This window comes from Hemicordylus capensis, chromosome 2, assembly GCF_027244095.1.
Source record: "Hemicordylus capensis ecotype Gifberg chromosome 2, rHemCap1.1.pri, whole genome shotgun sequence".
NCBI lineage: Eukaryota > Metazoa > Chordata > Lepidosauria > Squamata > Cordylidae > Hemicordylus > Hemicordylus capensis.
Window position 1 is genome coordinate 167,006,702 of NC_069658.1, and position 17,194 is coordinate 167,023,895.

The following is a 17,194-nucleotide window of genomic DNA, read 5'->3' on the forward strand; positions in this document are numbered from 1 at the left end:
TCAGCATCAGCCTGAAACAAACTTTAGCTCTCAGAAGTTTCCCTTTGTAAGCGTTGATGTGAACATTCTCCAGCTCCTCTCTGACTTCTCCAAATAGTCTCCAAATATTTGATATTTGCCTTTGACACCCAATTATATTTTATTTCAACACTTGATATCAGAGCGTTGATATTTGGTGGTACTTCATGGTTGACATGCAAACAGTATTAGTGTTTCACAGCACTGGCAGCTGACATGTAATGGTATAGCTCATTTTCTACTTCCTCTCCAGGCAGGGGAGGCCCTTTCATGAGGTGAGACAGTTGCCTCAGACAGCAGATTACTGGAATGCCAGCAGGGTGGCAAGATGCTGTTTTGGATTGCCACCAAAGCAGCTCTTTGAGACCAATCATGGGTATCCATGGGACATTTTGTGGGGTGGGTGGGAATAAACACAAACCAAGTATGTAAATAGAAATCAAACCACATCAGGTTGCATCCAATATTAATTACTGGCTCAATCGGGGGTTGGGGGTGTCCCCCAATGCCCATGAATCTGACCTTTGCAAGCTTTGCAAGGAGCATCTCTCCTCACACACCTTGCATACCTTGCCAGAAGCATGCAAAGAGAAGAGGAGAGGTTGCAGGCAACCTTCCCTCATTCCTTCCCCTTTCCCTGCACTTTCAGTGTTTGCAAGGGTTGGTTTTGGAAGCGGGTGACCTCCCACCAGGGGCAAGGCAGCATTTTGCATCTTTTTTCAGGCACCACAATACCTTTGGGCTAGGGATGTGCATGAATCAATTTTTTTGATTTGATTTGTACCCAAATGAAATCACCCCCAATTTGTTTTGGGTCCAAATCTGGCCACCTAGCACAGGGGTGATTTGTTTTGTTCACAAATCTCCCGAAACAGGTAGATTCACGTACAAATCATTTTGTACCCAAATCAATTCACACAGACAGCATGCACAGGCAGTGGTTCTCTCAGCAGCAGGTAGGGAGTAGAAAACCATTCTATTCTCTTTTCCTCAATCAAGAAAGCAGGAACAAAAAGCAGAGAATCCACTCTAGGCAGGCAAGGCAAGGCTCCTCTGGCTCTCTCTCTCTCTCCTCCCACGAGGCAAAAAGGCAGAATGGTGGCTAGCTGCCTCCATTTGAAAACCCCTCCTTTGAACTCCCTCTACCCTTGTCCCTTCTTTGTCCCTCTCCCTAGCTAATGCGGGGTCAGTCACCCCTAACAACACAAGATTTGAATGGGAACTAGCCAATCTGGAACCAGGGGGGAAGCACCAGCCAATCATTGCACACTGTAAGCTTGAGAGGACGGGATTTTTTTTAAAAAATGTGCTGACACAAAATGGAGACAGCAACAGAGACCACAACAAAATGGAGGTCTGAATCTACCAATTTTTCAGGTCTGAAATCTGGGCAATTTGTTTTGGACCTGAATCTAGCCAGCTAGCACAGGGGCAATTGTTTCTGTCCACAAATTGCCCCAAACAGGTAGATTTGGGTACAAATAGTTTTGTACCTGAATTGATTCACACATCCCTACCTTGGGCCACAGCCTTGTCGCCAGGGTCTATTTTGCACATCATTCACCAAGGGATTCTGCAACTTACAGTAGATTCTGGCAGTGATGTACCACTCTCCAGGCAGCCTCCATGGCCATACCCACCCCAACAGCCAGAGAAGTCGAGAAGGACTGGTGCTCCATCCCCGCACATCCCCCCTCCACCTCTGGATTCTGGAGCTCATTTTAGGACGCATGCTCAGTTCACATGGGACAGTGATGGGCCTCCTCATTACCAGTGTGAAGAGTTTCCTAAAATACACTGAACATTCATTTCCCTGTAGCGACCCATTGTAGAGGAAAATCAGTAGTGGCAGACAAGTTGTATTTCAGCTGTTCTTTTCATGACAGAACACCTCATAAGCTTCCAAAGAATCCAAGGTTCTCTTGGAAGACAGTTTGCCAGCCACTACGGGTGTCATATTGCATTTGACAGTATTTGACAGTTGACATACAAAAGCATTTAAACAAAATGCAACAGTAGATACAAAGCGTGCAATGAGAATTAGCGTTTTACAATTTCATGTTTGACATCTGCCAAAATCCAAACAACCCAAAGATGCCAACAAGCATTTGAATTTCAAATTTTTAATTGAAATTTTTTTCACTTGGCTTCAAAAATCCTTCTTCAAAATTGTGGATGTGTTGAATATGGAGACGTCGCGTTGGATTTGGAATATTTGTTCTGTGGGTGTGGGCGCACGGTGGCGCTTGCTTCAGCTGTCACTCAGTGGGACTTCTTTCCGAGACAACCGCCTGCATAGGATCGGGCGACCCCCGGAGGGCCGGCTCTTGATTTCCATCATCTGCCACGCTAGCAACCGTTTTGCTAGTGGCACTTGTGATTCGTGCTGCAGTGCAAAGCATTTTGCCTTGTTACTGCTCGTGTGTGGGGGACACTAAAAAGATTATGAAACACGTGTTAAAGAGAAGAAATGATGATCACGGATCCAACCACAAAGCGTTTGCAATATTAACATATGTGGAAAGCAATTAGCGATTCTCCTTCTTCGGTCCAGGGAGAGAGTTACCTCAAACCTGGAGATAGCGAGGAGGGCAGCGAAGTCCTAACAGCATAGGAAGGAAGCTGCCTTATAGGCGAACGCTCCACCCCAATTAGCGGCAGCTCTCTCGCCCAGCCTGCTACCTGAACCTGACGCGATCCACTTTATAGCGGAGGTGCGAGAGCGTTGTGCCTGCTATCTCTGGCATGCGCAGCACGAAAGTCAGCAGCAGCGCGGCTACTACCAGTTGCAAGGGCTGCGCTGTGCGGGGTGGCGTCGCCGGCAGCAGGGGTGGAAGCGCGATCCCCCACAAACCCTAGAGGGGGCGCCCTGAGACGCCTGGCCAACCGCAACCCCGCCAAAGTGCGTGTCGTGTTCTGCTGGAGCGTTTGGAGGGCGAGCCGAAGTCCGTCGCTAGCAGAGAGAACCAGAAGCACGTTCCTTTGTCGGGCGAGTAGCGCGCTGTGCGAAGGGCAGCGACGAGCGGAGGAGCGAGTGAGCACGAGGAGGAGGAACCTCGGCGACGGAGCGCCTGCTTCTCCTTCCCGGCAGGTGAAAGGGGAGGCGCCGCTTTCTGCCTGCAGCAGGCAACGGCATGGGATTCCCCCGGCGGCGCGCGGGAGCAGCCGCGCTCTCCCTCGCCCGCTCATCTGTTGCGCCGCCGAGGCGAAGCCGGCGCTGTATCCCCGCGCGGGAGTTTGCGTGCCTGTGCTAAGGCGGGCAGAAGGAGGGAGAAAGAGCGAAGGAGACCTCACCTGCTCCGGCGGGTTGCTTGGGCTGGACTGCTGAAGCCGCTGAAAAGGGTCTGGCAGAGCCGCTGCGCGGACTGGCGGAGGCACCGCGGGAGCTCCACTGACTTCTCGGAGCGGATTTGCCAAGGGGGGGCAATGCAGCTGCGTCGCGGAGCCTGGCTCTTGTCCTCACGCCCAGTAAGTTCTTCGGCTTCCTTTGGATCCCCGACGTGAGAAATGGGTAGTGGGGAAGGGGAGGCAGCCGAGGGCGTTGCAAATTGCCGCTTGCGGAAGACGCTCTCCTGTTCTGAGCATCTCGAGAACTTTTGCTCACAGGAAAGCAACAACGTGAGAGGTTGGCAGGTACCCCTGGAAAGGAGCTCTCTGAAAAGAAAGTGGGACCGGGGTGGGTACTGGCAGTGATGATCATGCCAACATCATCGTCAGGATCAGTGGACATGGTGCTGCACAAAAGCAAAACAAGGCAGTAGAACTTACCGTCTAAATACCCGCAGTGTGGGGAGAAACCAGCTAACTAGCTGGGAAGGAGTAGGCGCAAATACTGGCACACATTCTTAAGTATACCTTCAGCCAAGAGCAAGGATTTCAGTGCTGAACACTGGAATGGGAAGGTAGAAGAGGCGAAAGTGCTCCTGAACACGTGCAGAGTGCATTCCCCACACCACTCAGTAAGTATAGAGAGTCCCCTGCCCTTCCCAGAGAGGAAAGGGCAGTAGAGTTCTCCAGTCCATAGGGTATGCATGTGTGTGTTTCCAATTCAGGCTTGAGCCTCAGCGTTTCCTTTTCTAGAAACGAAGCACTGGCTGTGGGTGAGGAGGACATTTTCCTCCTGGAATTTAGCAGATTGATTTCCCCAACTCTCTGTCATATTTCACTTTAAATATTTGCTGTATGGAGCATCATTATTAGGAGCTGACAGACCTGATAATTTGGGGACTCAAACAGAACTCTCTGAAGGTTGACAAGATGCTGTTGTCCAGGGTATCTTGGATACAAATGTTAGGTTATACATACTTTCAGACTACAGAAGGTTCACTTCATATATAACAAAAAAAATATTGAGCCCCCATATTACTGGTCAGCTGCATTATTGCTCTGGTGGGAGGGAGAGAGAGAGAGAGAACACACATGCAATAAACATAGGCCTGGGTACCTGTGATTTTTCCAGACATGCAAACACACCCTAAGCACTACAGTGTTTTGTTAGTAAGTGTGTAAGACTAAGAAGTTGAGATAGTGCTTATTCATCTTATTCTATTTGTTGTACTGCTAGTGAGAAAAAGTTATTCCAATTTCTTGGATGAGAGTTGAGAGGCAGTGGTTTAAACAAGACCAAGGGCAGCTGCTTCATGCATGCACCTTTCATTACTTGGTTACTCAGCACTTGGAGCAACTGTCTCAACTGTAAATGTGAACTTTCTCTCCACTGAAGAGTATTTGTGTTTGAGTAGACATTGGATGATATGAAAATTATATTTGCATTTATTAATCTGTGATGGCTTATTCAGAAATTCAAGTCATCACTGTTGCATAGAACCTGTGTGAATGGGCCCCAAACTGGTGAAACTGGAATTTGAGCAAATTTCTTTCAAGAGCCACAGAATCCACAGAACCATGATGCATCTCAGTACTTAACTACTCTCAGGTTAAAAAAAGACAAAAATCTCTAATATTGATAAAGGATAACTTTAAATCAGGAAAACCATAAAAATTGGTTCGCTGGTCATGAGCAGTGGTCGTAGCACTGTAGTAATCATTTTACCTTTCCTACAAATCCCCCAGCCTTCCCAATAATTCTCCTTTTTCATTTAAGCCACGGCATCATCTGATGGATTCAGAAGAGATAACATTGATGTAATTATTAGTCAGGGGAGCTGCAGTCCACCAGTCTGTTGTGTAAGATCACAGCCTTTGCTTGCTGCGATTTCAAAGGATTTTATTTATTTTTATTTTATTTAAAATATTTCTATACCGCCCAAAACTTGTGTTTCTAGGCAGTTATTTTGAAGTATGGTAGCAAAAAAACCCACACTATCTCTATTGGCTTGAGATATAATGAGCTAATCAGAGAAGGTGAGTGCCATGTTGTCCCTGGAGAGCAGGCAATGCAACCTGGACAAGGGGTACAAAAGAAGTGAAGGTCAAATGAAAGATACTTAGATGTATACAGATAACAAATGGAGCTTAATTCAAATTGTATTGCTGCTCAGCATCACAGTCACACAGGAACATAGGAAGCTGCCATATACTTAGTCAGACCATAGGTCCATCTTGCTCAGTATTGTCTACACAGACTTGCAACGGCTTCTCCAAGGCTGCAGGCTCCTCAGCCCAATCTTGGAATGCTCTCTCAGCCCTATCTTGGAGGGAAGGAACTTGGAGCCTAGATGCTCTTCCCAGAGTGGCTTCATCCGCTGAGGGGAATATCTTTACAGTGGTCACACATCAAGTCTCCCATTCATATGCAACCAGAGCAGACCCTGCTTAGCTAAGGGGACAAGTCATGCTTGCTACCACATGACCAGATCTCTTCCTTACCTTCTTTTGTTTATATTTTGTCTATCTAACAGACAACTTGTTTTGAACAGTATGTGAGATACCTGTTCAGTGTCGTGACACTTACTGGGCGGGATCCAAACAAAGTTAGGCAAGATTAAGCACCACTGAAATAAATGGATCATGATTAACAAGTCTCATTCATTTCAATGGGATTTTGTCCTCATTAACATAGTTGAGATCCTGCCCACCGGATGGTTTGGGCAGATCTCCCTCAGCCTAGAGTACATGATGGCCGCAGACCCCTTTGCTTAAACCTGGGTCTGCCTTGGGGCCAAGGAGGGCCTAACTGGCCTTTTTTTTTTTTTAAATGAAGAGAGCTGGACTTCTCATTTGGATGAACCCCTGCCATTAGTTTACCTCTCTGTGGTCCACTGCCCAAACTTTCCTCCCCCATCCCGCCCCTCAGTCAGGCTGTAATACCGGAAAAGAGTTTGGGCAGGAGGAAGGTGTATGGAAGAAGAAGCTGGGGGAGGTAAACGGTCATAGTGAGGATACTTCAGCTACCTCTTTTGCTCTTAAAATTTTATTTCCTTTTATTAGAGGTTGGGATAGATGTCCCAAAGAGATGTCCTAAAGAAATTGGTCTGCCAACATAGGAACAAAAGAAGCTGCCATATACTGGATCAGACCATTGGTCCATCTAGCTCAGTATTGTCTACACAGACTGGCAGCGGCTTCTCCAAGGTTGCAGGCAGGAATCTCTCTCAGCCCTATCTTGGAGGAGCCAGGGAGGGAACTTGGAACCTTCTGCTCTTCCCAGAGCAGCTTCATCTCCTGAGGGGAATATCTTGCAGTGCTCACACTTCTAGTCTCCCATTCAGATGCAACCAGGGCAGACCCTGCTTAGCTAAGGGGACAAGTCATGCTTGCTACCACAAGACCAGCTCTCCTCTCGCTAGCCAAAATCACATGTTACTTGAGCCTACCTTTCAGGGTTATTTTGAGGCTAAAACACTGTACCTCTTAACCTCTGGAGGAATGGTCACTCACAATGGATGACAGAAGGTTTTTGGTTTAAAGCTGCAGTTTCCAACAGGGGGAACTAGTACTCCTAAGGGTCCTTGAAGGGCTCCCAGAGGGTACTCAGATCCCTCCTGCCTTCCCACACACTGCAGCCATGTTAATTGTTCCCTATCTGAGGACTGTTGGTTTGAAGCAGACACATCCTCAGTGATGTGCCCATTGCAGAAGGCGAGGGAGGAGGTTGAAGACCCTCCTTCTCTGCTCTTGACTGGCTGGCTGCATGATGAAGCTCCATGTACCTAGGGAGGTGAAGGCCTCGGTGTGGGCGAGAACCTCGGGGGGGGGGGAGAAAACCAAACCTTGACCCAGCCACCCACCCCCGGCCATCACATATTCTCTCAGCCTGACAGGCTTTAGAAAATTAGCACTGAGTACTTCCATTTGAATTAATAGGACTTGTCCCATTAATTTCTGTGGGGATACTCATGAGTAACTTAGTCTGGATGTAAGCCAGTAACTAGAGTAGCTTGTCTCAAAGCTGTTATTGTTAAATTTGTGAGTGCATGTCTGTCTGTCTAGGTAACACACACACACACACACACACACACACACACACACAATATCAATATCTGTGGGGTACCTGAACTGAAAGTTTATGACAGAAAAGATGCACTTGTTATAAAAGGTTGGGAACCCCTGGTTTGAAGGGAGGACTCTCTCTGAAGCTTTTACCAGTTCCTCATACTGTTCTCACTGCCCCCCACCTTGTGATCTTTAACCAAGACAGCTCTTAAACATCTTTTTTTCCACTTCTAAAAAACCAAAGTTCATTTGTAACAGCTAAACATGCCACAAATCTTTTGTAGAATCTTGTAGTATTCAGTCCTACAGAACAGTTCTTTTTTCCATTTTGCTTCTTAAGCCCCAACAGTGACAGAAACCTAAAAACGGAAAGAGGGAGCTAGGCAAGAGAAGGAAGCATGAGTTTGGTTATGGCAAGAATGATGGCGAAGCAAGCGATAGACTGACTTATATGGTAAACGGAGTGACTGGAGGAATTTGACTGTGCATTGCATTCACTTTTGTAAGCTATTAGATGGCCTGGCTATATTACAGGCACCCTAATAGTTCTGAAAAGAAGTAGCTGATGCTCTGGGAAAACAGGATAAACCTGGACACAATTCACTTCAGAACAGCAAAGCTATGAAACGCATGACTGGGCAGCTTTGATTTTTAGAAGAGAGTGCTTCTAAATCACCCTCACTCAATTCCAGGCACACATGGCAACCAAGATGTATGTTTATCCGGATGTACCTTATAAATGAGGCAGTGGGAGTAGGCTCAGTATTTAAAAATATATATATTATTCCAGGAGAAACTGCCAGTTATTTGCAACTTAAGGAATATGAAGGAAACAGAAAGTACAGAATAAACAGTGCTTTTCATACTATCCATGGGGTGAGATGAGTGGGGCACCCTGGGATGCCTCTATGGTTCCCCACAGTATCAATATCACCCCAAAAGCATTTGGCATTGTCAAGGCCAAAGTTGACATTTCCTTAGTCCCAGATCCTAAGGAAATCTAAAATTATTTTTATTTAAATAGTTTATGCATTTAATAAATAACAAACATTCCTTCCTCATCCAAGAACTCCCCACTCCAGACCAGCTGAGGGCACAAAAGCATATGAGAACTAAAGCAGAGGCTAGCTCTTGTTGGCAGTGGGAAATGGCCAAATCACAGAACCAAGGGAGAGCATGTCTGGGTCAGCTGCAATGCAGGAAGCAGGGGACTGATAAAACTGAGGATTGAAGTAGGGTCACTCCAGGGTCTTTGCCAACTTTGATCAGCTCAGGGAAAGTAGGCTTCCACTTTCCAGAAGTGTAGGGCTGCCATATTCTGGCTTTCCAAATCCGGGTGCCTAATTTGCATATTATGTAAATTGGCTTGAAAATAATTTTTGAGCAGAATAGTGACTGCGCGTTTTGCTCCATAACTCCGCTTCTGCAAGGGTTAGAGTTTAGCTTCTTCTTTTTAAATGAAAGCTGAAATCTGGGTGAATCCAGGTGGGCTAAGCTATCTGGATGAGATGCTTAAAATCTAGGTGAAACCCGGAATTCTGGGGGGAGGGTGCATGGCAACTCTACAGAAGTGGGATGTGGAAAGGCAGAGTATGGGCTCATTCACATGACCCTAAGCAGGGTAGGAGGAGCAACCAGCCAGGGAAGAAGAGCCATGTGCTTTTCCAATCTGCACTTGTGTGCACACAAAAATCAGCTTCAGAGGAGGGGAGACCAATGATGTGGAAGCCGGGAGCTGGCTAGGACAAGCATGCCCAAGCATTCTGTCCATAACATTTTATTGAGGGTGGACAAGAAGCCATATTTCCCGGCTCTCACATGTTCGCTCTCCTCTCCTCTTCCTACCTTGATCTTTAGATTCACACGACTGCTGATGAGTGTGCACAGCTCTGCTGCCCTGGCTGGGCACTCCTCTGATCCTGTTCAGGGCTGTGTGAACAAGCCTTAATTCAAGCAGTCATACTTCTAGACATGTCCTTTCAAAGTGTTTCGTTCCTGACATCCATATGTCCCACTTATGCTTCTCTCAGTAAATGACTAGTTCTTTGGCATTGGCTTGATATTGCCACTTCTGAGTAATTGCCAAATCACTCAGAGGTGGGCTGAGTAATTTGAGGGGTATCCTAAGCTAATTCTTCATATGCACCATCAGGAATTCTGGGTTTTAGATGGACAATGCAATGGCTCCCTGCTGAGGGAAGGCCAGGCTGATAACAGTCTAAGGCAGGGCTCCAAAACTTCAGCCCTCTTGCAGATGTTAGACTACAATGCCTATCATACCTCACTATGGCTGGAGATTATGGGAATTGTAGTCCAAAAACAACTGGAGGGCCAAAGTCATTCAGCCCTGGTTTAAGCCTTGGATCCCCAGATATTGACGCTGTTCTTATGAGCAGATGCAAATGAAAACACAAAAGGTACTGTAAACCTGTTTATTTGAACCCAATGTGTATCGGCCGAAGCCTTCTTCAGGGCAAACTAGGACACATGTTAAAATACACAATCATTAGACTCTTTAAAAATAATATTAAAATGACCTGTTATGAAAACTGTAATCATTGTACATTTACATATTATCCAATATAATTCTATCACAAAAACACTTCTTCAAAAAAAGGTAACAATCTAGAAAATTTAAATATTGGCATGTTTTTCAGCGTTATTTTTGGTCAAGTACTGCTTTTGCAAAACCGAGCTTCTATTTTAAATTTTCTAGATTGTTACCTGTTTTTGAAGAAGTGTTTTTGTGATGCATTGTGGGATTGCCCTGCTAACTGGGCAAAGAGGCACCTTTTACCGTGGTGATTCTCTTTATTTATTTAGCAGGGGGAGAGTAACTGGCCCTATCCACCCCCAGCACAGTACTTCCAGTGACTGTTGCTGGTGTGTGTCTTATGTTTCTTTTTAGAATGTGAGCCCTTTGGGGAGAGGGAGCCATCTTATTTGTTATTTCTCTTTGTAAACCGCCCTGAGCCATTTTTGGAAGGGCAGTATAGAAATTGAATTATTATTATTATTTCCGGGGGCTGGGACAACTTGTTGCAACCCCCACACTTCCTTGCTGGAAGGGGCATTTGGGTGCACAATCTGCATTCCCAGCACCAACAGGATGATCACCTGCGGGAGAAGTAAACTTTCTTAGGCTTCCTCCCCACCTGCCCGCCTGCATGCTTGATCATGAGAAAGTCCCCATGGTTAGACTACAGCTTGGGACTACAGCTTGGGTCATCACCAGTCACAGTGGCCAAAGGCTGGGGATGATGGCAGTTGTGGTTCAACAACATCTGGGGATCCAAGTTTAGGGATCCCTGCTCTAAGTGGTGCTCTCTTATATCTTGGGGCAACTGGGATCAGAGAGGACTGATGCCCAAATAAAGGGAACTGGAAGCTCATGCTGCTTAGGTGAGCAGCCAGGCTCACCTGCACATGGGCTGATCAGTCAAAGCAAAATCAGGTATTTCAGCTTTCAGCAGTGCTTACCTACCACTAAGATGAGGCTATTCCCAAACTATCCAGTACATTCCTCCTAGTGCATAGAGAGTGGTGTAGCAGTTCGCTTGTCAGACTAGGAGTAGGGAGACCCAGGTTCAAATCCCCACTCAGCCATGAAGCTCACTGGGTGACCTTGGGCCAGTCACATTCTCAGCCTATCCGACAGAACAATGTTGTGAGGACAAAATTGGTGTGGGAAGACGAGCCATGAATGCTACTGAACTCCTTGGAAAGAAGCGCAGGACATAAATATGATAGTACATGCTATACGTTATTCACATTTTAAACCCATAAAGGGTCTCTACCATGTTCAGCAACCAACTGCCTTGAAAAACACACACACACACACACACACACACACACACACACACACACACACACTGTGCACGGAACCGGGTAGGGGTGGCTCAAGGGGGTGGGGAGTGCCACTTTAAGGGCGGAGGAGGGTGCACTTACCTCTCCACCCACTGGCGCTCACTTTCCGTAAAAGCCTTCGGGGCAGCAGTGTACCTCCCTGCTGCCCCTTCCCCCTCTTTGGCCAGAAGTGAGTGGAAGTACTGGGTGCGCGCACACACCCGGTACTTCCAGCCACTTCTAGCCAAACAGGTGGAAGGGGCGGCAGGGAGGTACACTGCTGCCCCAAAGGCTTTTATGGAAAACGAGCTCCAGTGGGGGGAAAGCAGGGAGTACACAGGTAAGGGAGCACTGCTAATTCATGTTGTCTGGAGACATGGAGTTACAGTTCCAAATAAACTAGTTTATTTAGGAAGTCCATCAGTGAGATAGATAAGTCCTACATGCTTGGTTGCTAGCTTCATACAGGGAGGGGAGAAGACAGAAGTCTCTCTCTCCATGTGAGAGAATTAAACCTGAGATTATCAGTCTAACAAAGGGGAATCAGAGTAGAGAAAGCGGTCAGAGAGGGAATGCCCTTACTGGCTATCTCTACCTTGAATGCCCCTAGTGGACAATAGGGCTGCTGGTGCTTGGAATCAGTGCCATCAGGAGCTTTTTCTCCAACAGATTTAATTTGCCTAGCTTGGACTTGGAACCAGGAACTGCTGTAAGGCTTAAGCCAGGATGTGGGGGGGGGGGGTCCCAATGCAAGCTGGAATCCAAGGTTCCCAGTTCCTAATTTGGAGATGCAGCTCAAAGGTTCTGAGGTGATGGAAGAAGCTGCTGTAAGAGTACCTCCCGTTCTGTTTCTCTTCCACTACCTACCATGTTGAAAACTGGATTCATGCTTGCTGCAGCAGGTTGGAGAGGAGTGGCAATGAAGAAGGAGGTTACATCCTCTTCTGCTCTCTTGGCACTTGTAAAAGTATGGGTAGCATCTCTAGCTAACCTTTAGCAACACTATAGGGAACTTGGGTCCACAGCCAAATCCAAGAGCAAAGAAGAGTCAAAGCCAGGTGGATTCCCCCCCACCTTCTTTTCATTCCTTTGTTTTCCTTTGGTTTTCCCTACCCTGCATCCCAGTTCTCCTGAACTCTCATTTAGAAAGAACTACTGGCACTGTGCAGTTTGCTACAGCTTTCTTCCCCATTTATTTGCACATTTTCCTTTTCTCTCTTATTAATATACAAGTATGCATTGGTAAAGCACTGCAAAAAAACCCACCAATAATTGATTGCATCAAGATGTTTTTTGTGCTGTACTTTACAGATGTGTCAGTGCACAGCTACACATCAATTAAACACCATGCAGAAAACATCAAGATACAACTGTAGAGTCATTCACATGGTTATAATGAAAGTAGGAGGCAAGCAACCTAGATTTTCAGACTTGTGAAAACCCACGCAAATCCCTCCAACCCAAGCTCGCTCAAATGTGGGTAGCCCAGATCCTGTACCTTGTTCTTTACTGAGGTAGAATGGAAATAGCAGCTGTCCTACATGTGTGTTGATCATGTGGGTTCACTTGCTATTTCTAGGAGTCCCCAGTAATGAGTGGCCATGTTTGTATCAGAACACTGTGGCTGCAGGGGCTGGTATGTGTGAATGTGCCACTCTGCAAAGCACACACTATGATTCTGTGCTTGCAATGCCTTCATTAAGTTTGTGCTGCCTCCTGTCCTTTGTGGTCAGTCAGGCCACAGAGATGATGATGTAATGAGGTTCCCAGGTCTTCTGGTAATGCAGTGCATGCTGGGATAGCTCTTTTGATCCTTGGAGGCCCCAGCTCCTGATTTTAAAAAGTTGACTGCAGCTGCCTGGATCATCTGGGTCCTGAGATTGCAGATCCAAAACGAGGGATCTGCTTATTGTTGAAGACCAGGGTAGGAGGTCTTTACACCCATGAAACCACCCCCCTATGACCATGTACAAGGCCCTAGTGTATACTATCAATCAGGTCTCCTTTTTTGGAGGTATTTTATGAATGTGTTCAAGGCAAATGAAGATCAGAGAAATACTACACAATAAGAACTTTAATGCAGTCATGCATAGAATAACATCAGATGTTTTCTTCCATTTTTAAATTCATTGCACATATGTGTATTGGTAATGCCAAGGGGAGGGAAGACCCCAGTGAAATGAAGGAACTGAACCCTGTGTCAAAGTACACAAGTACTGCACTCTCTGTAACACCTGGAAATCAACAAAGAGCAGCAGTAGTAGTAACTTTATTTTGCTACATGAGCAGAAAAAACAAACACCAACAATATACATGTCTAATATAACTTAAAATTAACATAAAGATTAAAATGTCAATTTGTCCATAATTAACTAAATTATAGTACCTAACTAGTATATACAGTATCAGTAGTATCCAACTTTAAACAATGGAGTAAATAGTATATATAGTATCAGTAGTATCCAACTTTAAACAACGAAGTAATTGATGGCTTCCACTTTGCAGACAGGACTGGGTAATTTGGAACTCCACCATCCACGGAGAACTGCAGCCAAAGAGAACCTTGAAGGATTTCTAAAAAAGATGAATCAATAGAAGCATCATAGCACAAATGTAGCCTGCCTTTGCCTAGATGTAAGCACTAAAAGCTCGCAGAGCTGAATCTTCTCAAGTGGCTCAGCTGGGATTTTCTGTTTCTTGATGTTTGTCTTAGCTTATCCTCAGTAGGAAGTTTTATCTTTGCATGTACACAAATAAATTGGAATATGTAACTGAGGTTTTTTTTAGACTCATAAAGGTAGCAAGACTGCTCAAACAGTTCCTGACTCCTCTTTCTGAAGAGCCTCTTCAGAAAGTCTCCTCTTTCCAAATGATACAAGTCCCTTCAGGAACTCGGGGTGTTCTTCATACTGCCAATCAAGCCAAGCCTGGTGCTTCAGAACTGCCAGTCCACAAAACTGACAAATATTATTGCCATACAGACACACCCCCCGACTCTGTTCCTGAGCCTTACAGAAACGTTTCCTGGAATGGAAATGAAGTGATGGGGAAGCTTTTCCTACTTCATTTCAGCACTTCCTTCTGCTATTAAAGGCACAGGAGTCAGGCCAGTAATCTGAGTGCCAGAGACATTGAGGTTAGCTGGCTGGCTTCTTGCTGTGAGCATGTCCTGAGGGCAGAGGTGCTCCCAAGAACCCTTCCTGCACTCCCAGTTGGATGCTAGAGTCATCGTCATCATCATCATCATCCTTTATTATGGTCATAGACCACCAATAAAATAACATATTAAAGAGTACAAGTAAATGAAAGTGGTAATTGAAGGTGGTTACATATATGATGGTGCATATATTAGCATTAAAAGGACTAATAATACTAAAAATGTATGAGGGTGATTTAAAATACTAAAAATGAAAAATAAAATAAAATAATACTATTACTATTATGTTTAAAAGTCATAAAAGTGCATAGAAGACATTAAAGGGGGACATGAAATAGTAAAGTTAAAAAACATGTGGGGACATAAATATAATACAACTGGGAAAGCCAGAATAAAAATTATAATGAGCAATAAAACCAATAAAAAAGGAATTAAAAGGGAGGCGTGAGCAGTTAAAGGGTCAAATCGGAGCTGAAAGGGCTCACAGCCTGTCATCCACCAACAGATGCTGATCACAGCCACACAGTACCTGGCAACGCTATATGTAATGGCAGGCTTAAAGTCAGAGAGTAGCAGGGAACTGTAAAATTGGCTTGGACAACCCAGATACTTGCTTATCAATGGAAGGATAAGAGAGGCACGAATGTCTATATAGAACGAGCAGTATAGGAGGACGTGCTTAGTAGTTTGAATCTGCCCTGAGCCACAGGTGCATAGTCACTCTGCAAATGAGATTCTTCTATAACAGCCTTCTAGCACTGCTGAGGGGAGGCCATGACAGCGAGCCAAAGTGAACACCCTTCAGTGGTTTGGGACCTCCAGTTGGGTGAGATATGCTGCTGGAGAGGCTGAATATCTACGTCTATCACTGATATAAAATTTTGGCACGCTGCTCAGATCAGTTTGGTGCTCAATGTCTGTAATGTGCTGCTTGATGGTTGCTTTTGCCTGATCTTAGCCCATGTTGAGCAAGATCGGGGGGAGAGGCCCAGAGTAGCTATTTTTGCCTCAATTGTGTGAGTTCATCTAGATCAGTATTCGTTATGTAGGGTTAGCGGGGGCAAGACCAATTGGGCAAGAGGATAGTCTCAGCCAGTAACAGAGAGTGGTCACCCACACCCTAGCCTCCATCTTGATCAGGCCTGTTTCTAGTCTCAGAGTGGCATTGGGGGCACATCTCGGAACATGGAGCACTGCCCTCAGAAATTTAGACTGTACATGTTCTAGTGTGGCAATGTTGGGGAAAGGGTCCAATTGAGCACCATAAAGGAGTTGAGCTAGTGACTTGAGCTAGTCACTAGTCACCATAAAGGAGTTGAGCTAGACACAGTTCAAGCGCTGCAGGGATTGGAGGATGGCAGAGGAGCTTCTCTGGGCATTTAGAGCTACGTGTTCTCCATGAGCTTTTCTAGAGCCGCCAGAATGAAAAACTACTCCCAAGTACTTAAAATGTGGAACATGCTCAATCTTATGTCCCCCAACCCTCCAGGAGTAGATCTTGGGCCTCCTGGCAAATGCCATGATTTTAGTTTTAAGAACACAAGATCAGCCCTGCTGGATCAGGCCCAAGGCCCATCTAGTCCAGCATCCTGTTTCACACAGTGGCCATTTGCTACTTTCCAGTCCTCCTGTACAGAGCCCGATTGCAGGGATAAGTTATATATTTTAGCAAGGAGGTCGGCAATTTCACATTTTAGTTCTTTGAGTTCTTTGGATGGATGGCATCCGGCCCTGGTGACTTGTTAGTTTTCAGTTTTTTCCAGACAGTTTAGGACATCAGCTCTTGTCACTTCTATCTAACTTAGTTCTTTAGCCTCCATCCCCAAAAAGCCTGTTTTAGGAACATGTATATGCTCAGTATCCTCTGCCATGAAGACAGACGCAAAGAACTCATTTATCTTCTCTGCAACCTCCATATCCCCCTTAATAATCCTTTTCACTCCCTCATTGTCTAATGGTCCAACCGCCTCCCTGGCAGGTTTCCTACTTCTGATGTGATAGTTAATTTCGAGGCAGACCTCCTTGCAGTTCAACATCAGGGCCCCCAGTGCTCTTCTAAGGCCAGTGGGGGTCCTTGAGAGGATGGCTTCCTCATCCACATAGAACGGTATGGCAATGTGTCTCCCTGTGGGTTTTGGAGGGTGGAAATCAGAATTGCTGAGCTGGCCCACGATAGAATTAATGTAGAAGTTAAATAGGAGTGGGACCAGGTTACATCCTTGTTTGACGCCCTTCTGAGTTAGAACAGCCCTTGTTAGATGGCCTTGTAGACGACATCTCACTTTGAGTGAAGTGTCTATATGCAGGGTGCGAAGAAGATATAGCAAACGCTGGTCAATAGAGGAGGCCTCCAACTACGCCCATAGTTTGACACTTGAGATAGAATCGAATGCTGCCTTGAGATCAATGAAGGCAACATAAAGAGAGGTCGCCCTGTAGGAGGAGTATTTCTCAATGAGGTGCTGTAGGACTAGGCACTGATCAATGGTGGAGCACCCTTCCCTGAAGCCTGCTTGTTCCTCAGCAAGATTTTCCTGTTCCAGCCAATCCTTAAGTTTCATGTATAGGTGCCTCGCATAGAGTTTGCTGATGGTATTGAGCAAACTGATGGGTCTGTAACTGGCGGGATCATCCTTGCCCTTTTTAAATATGGGGACAATGAGCGCTACACCCCAGTCCTTGGGAATTTGGCCATTTGTGTCATTATAGGTAAAAGGCAATGCCGGGATAGGGTCCCACCAGTCCAGATTGTTTTTAACAGTCTCTGGAGCAGTGAGG

General features: G+C 45.8%; 1 protein-coding gene and 1 long non-coding RNA gene across 5 annotated transcripts in view; both read left to right on the forward strand.

Moving 5' to 3' along the window:
- Positions 1 to 2,148: 2,148 nt before the first annotated feature.
- TRPC4 (transient receptor potential cation channel subfamily C member 4) overlaps positions 2,149 to 17,194 on the forward strand; it is a 280,034-nt gene continuing 264,988 nt past the window's right edge. For 2 of the 4 annotated variants that reach the window (XM_053295519.1, XM_053295521.1), the window contains exon 1: positions 2,149 to 3,486. Coding sequence is in view for 1 of the 4 variants with exons in the window: in XM_053295521.1 (XP_053151496.1) it covers positions 3,445 to 3,486 (42 nt within the window). In the remaining 3 variants the exon portion in view is untranslated. Of the gene's footprint in view, positions 3,487 to 3,839; positions 3,978 to 17,194 lie in introns of those variants that run through there. The other 2 variants (XR_008316011.1, XM_053295518.1) reach the window with 1 other exon arrangement.
- On the forward strand, positions 7,477 to 14,049 carry LOC128344736 (uncharacterized). The gene is made up of 2 exons (XR_008316014.1): positions 7,477 to 7,867; positions 13,765 to 14,049. It is a non-coding gene; the product is annotated as an uncharacterized LOC128344736 (long non-coding RNA).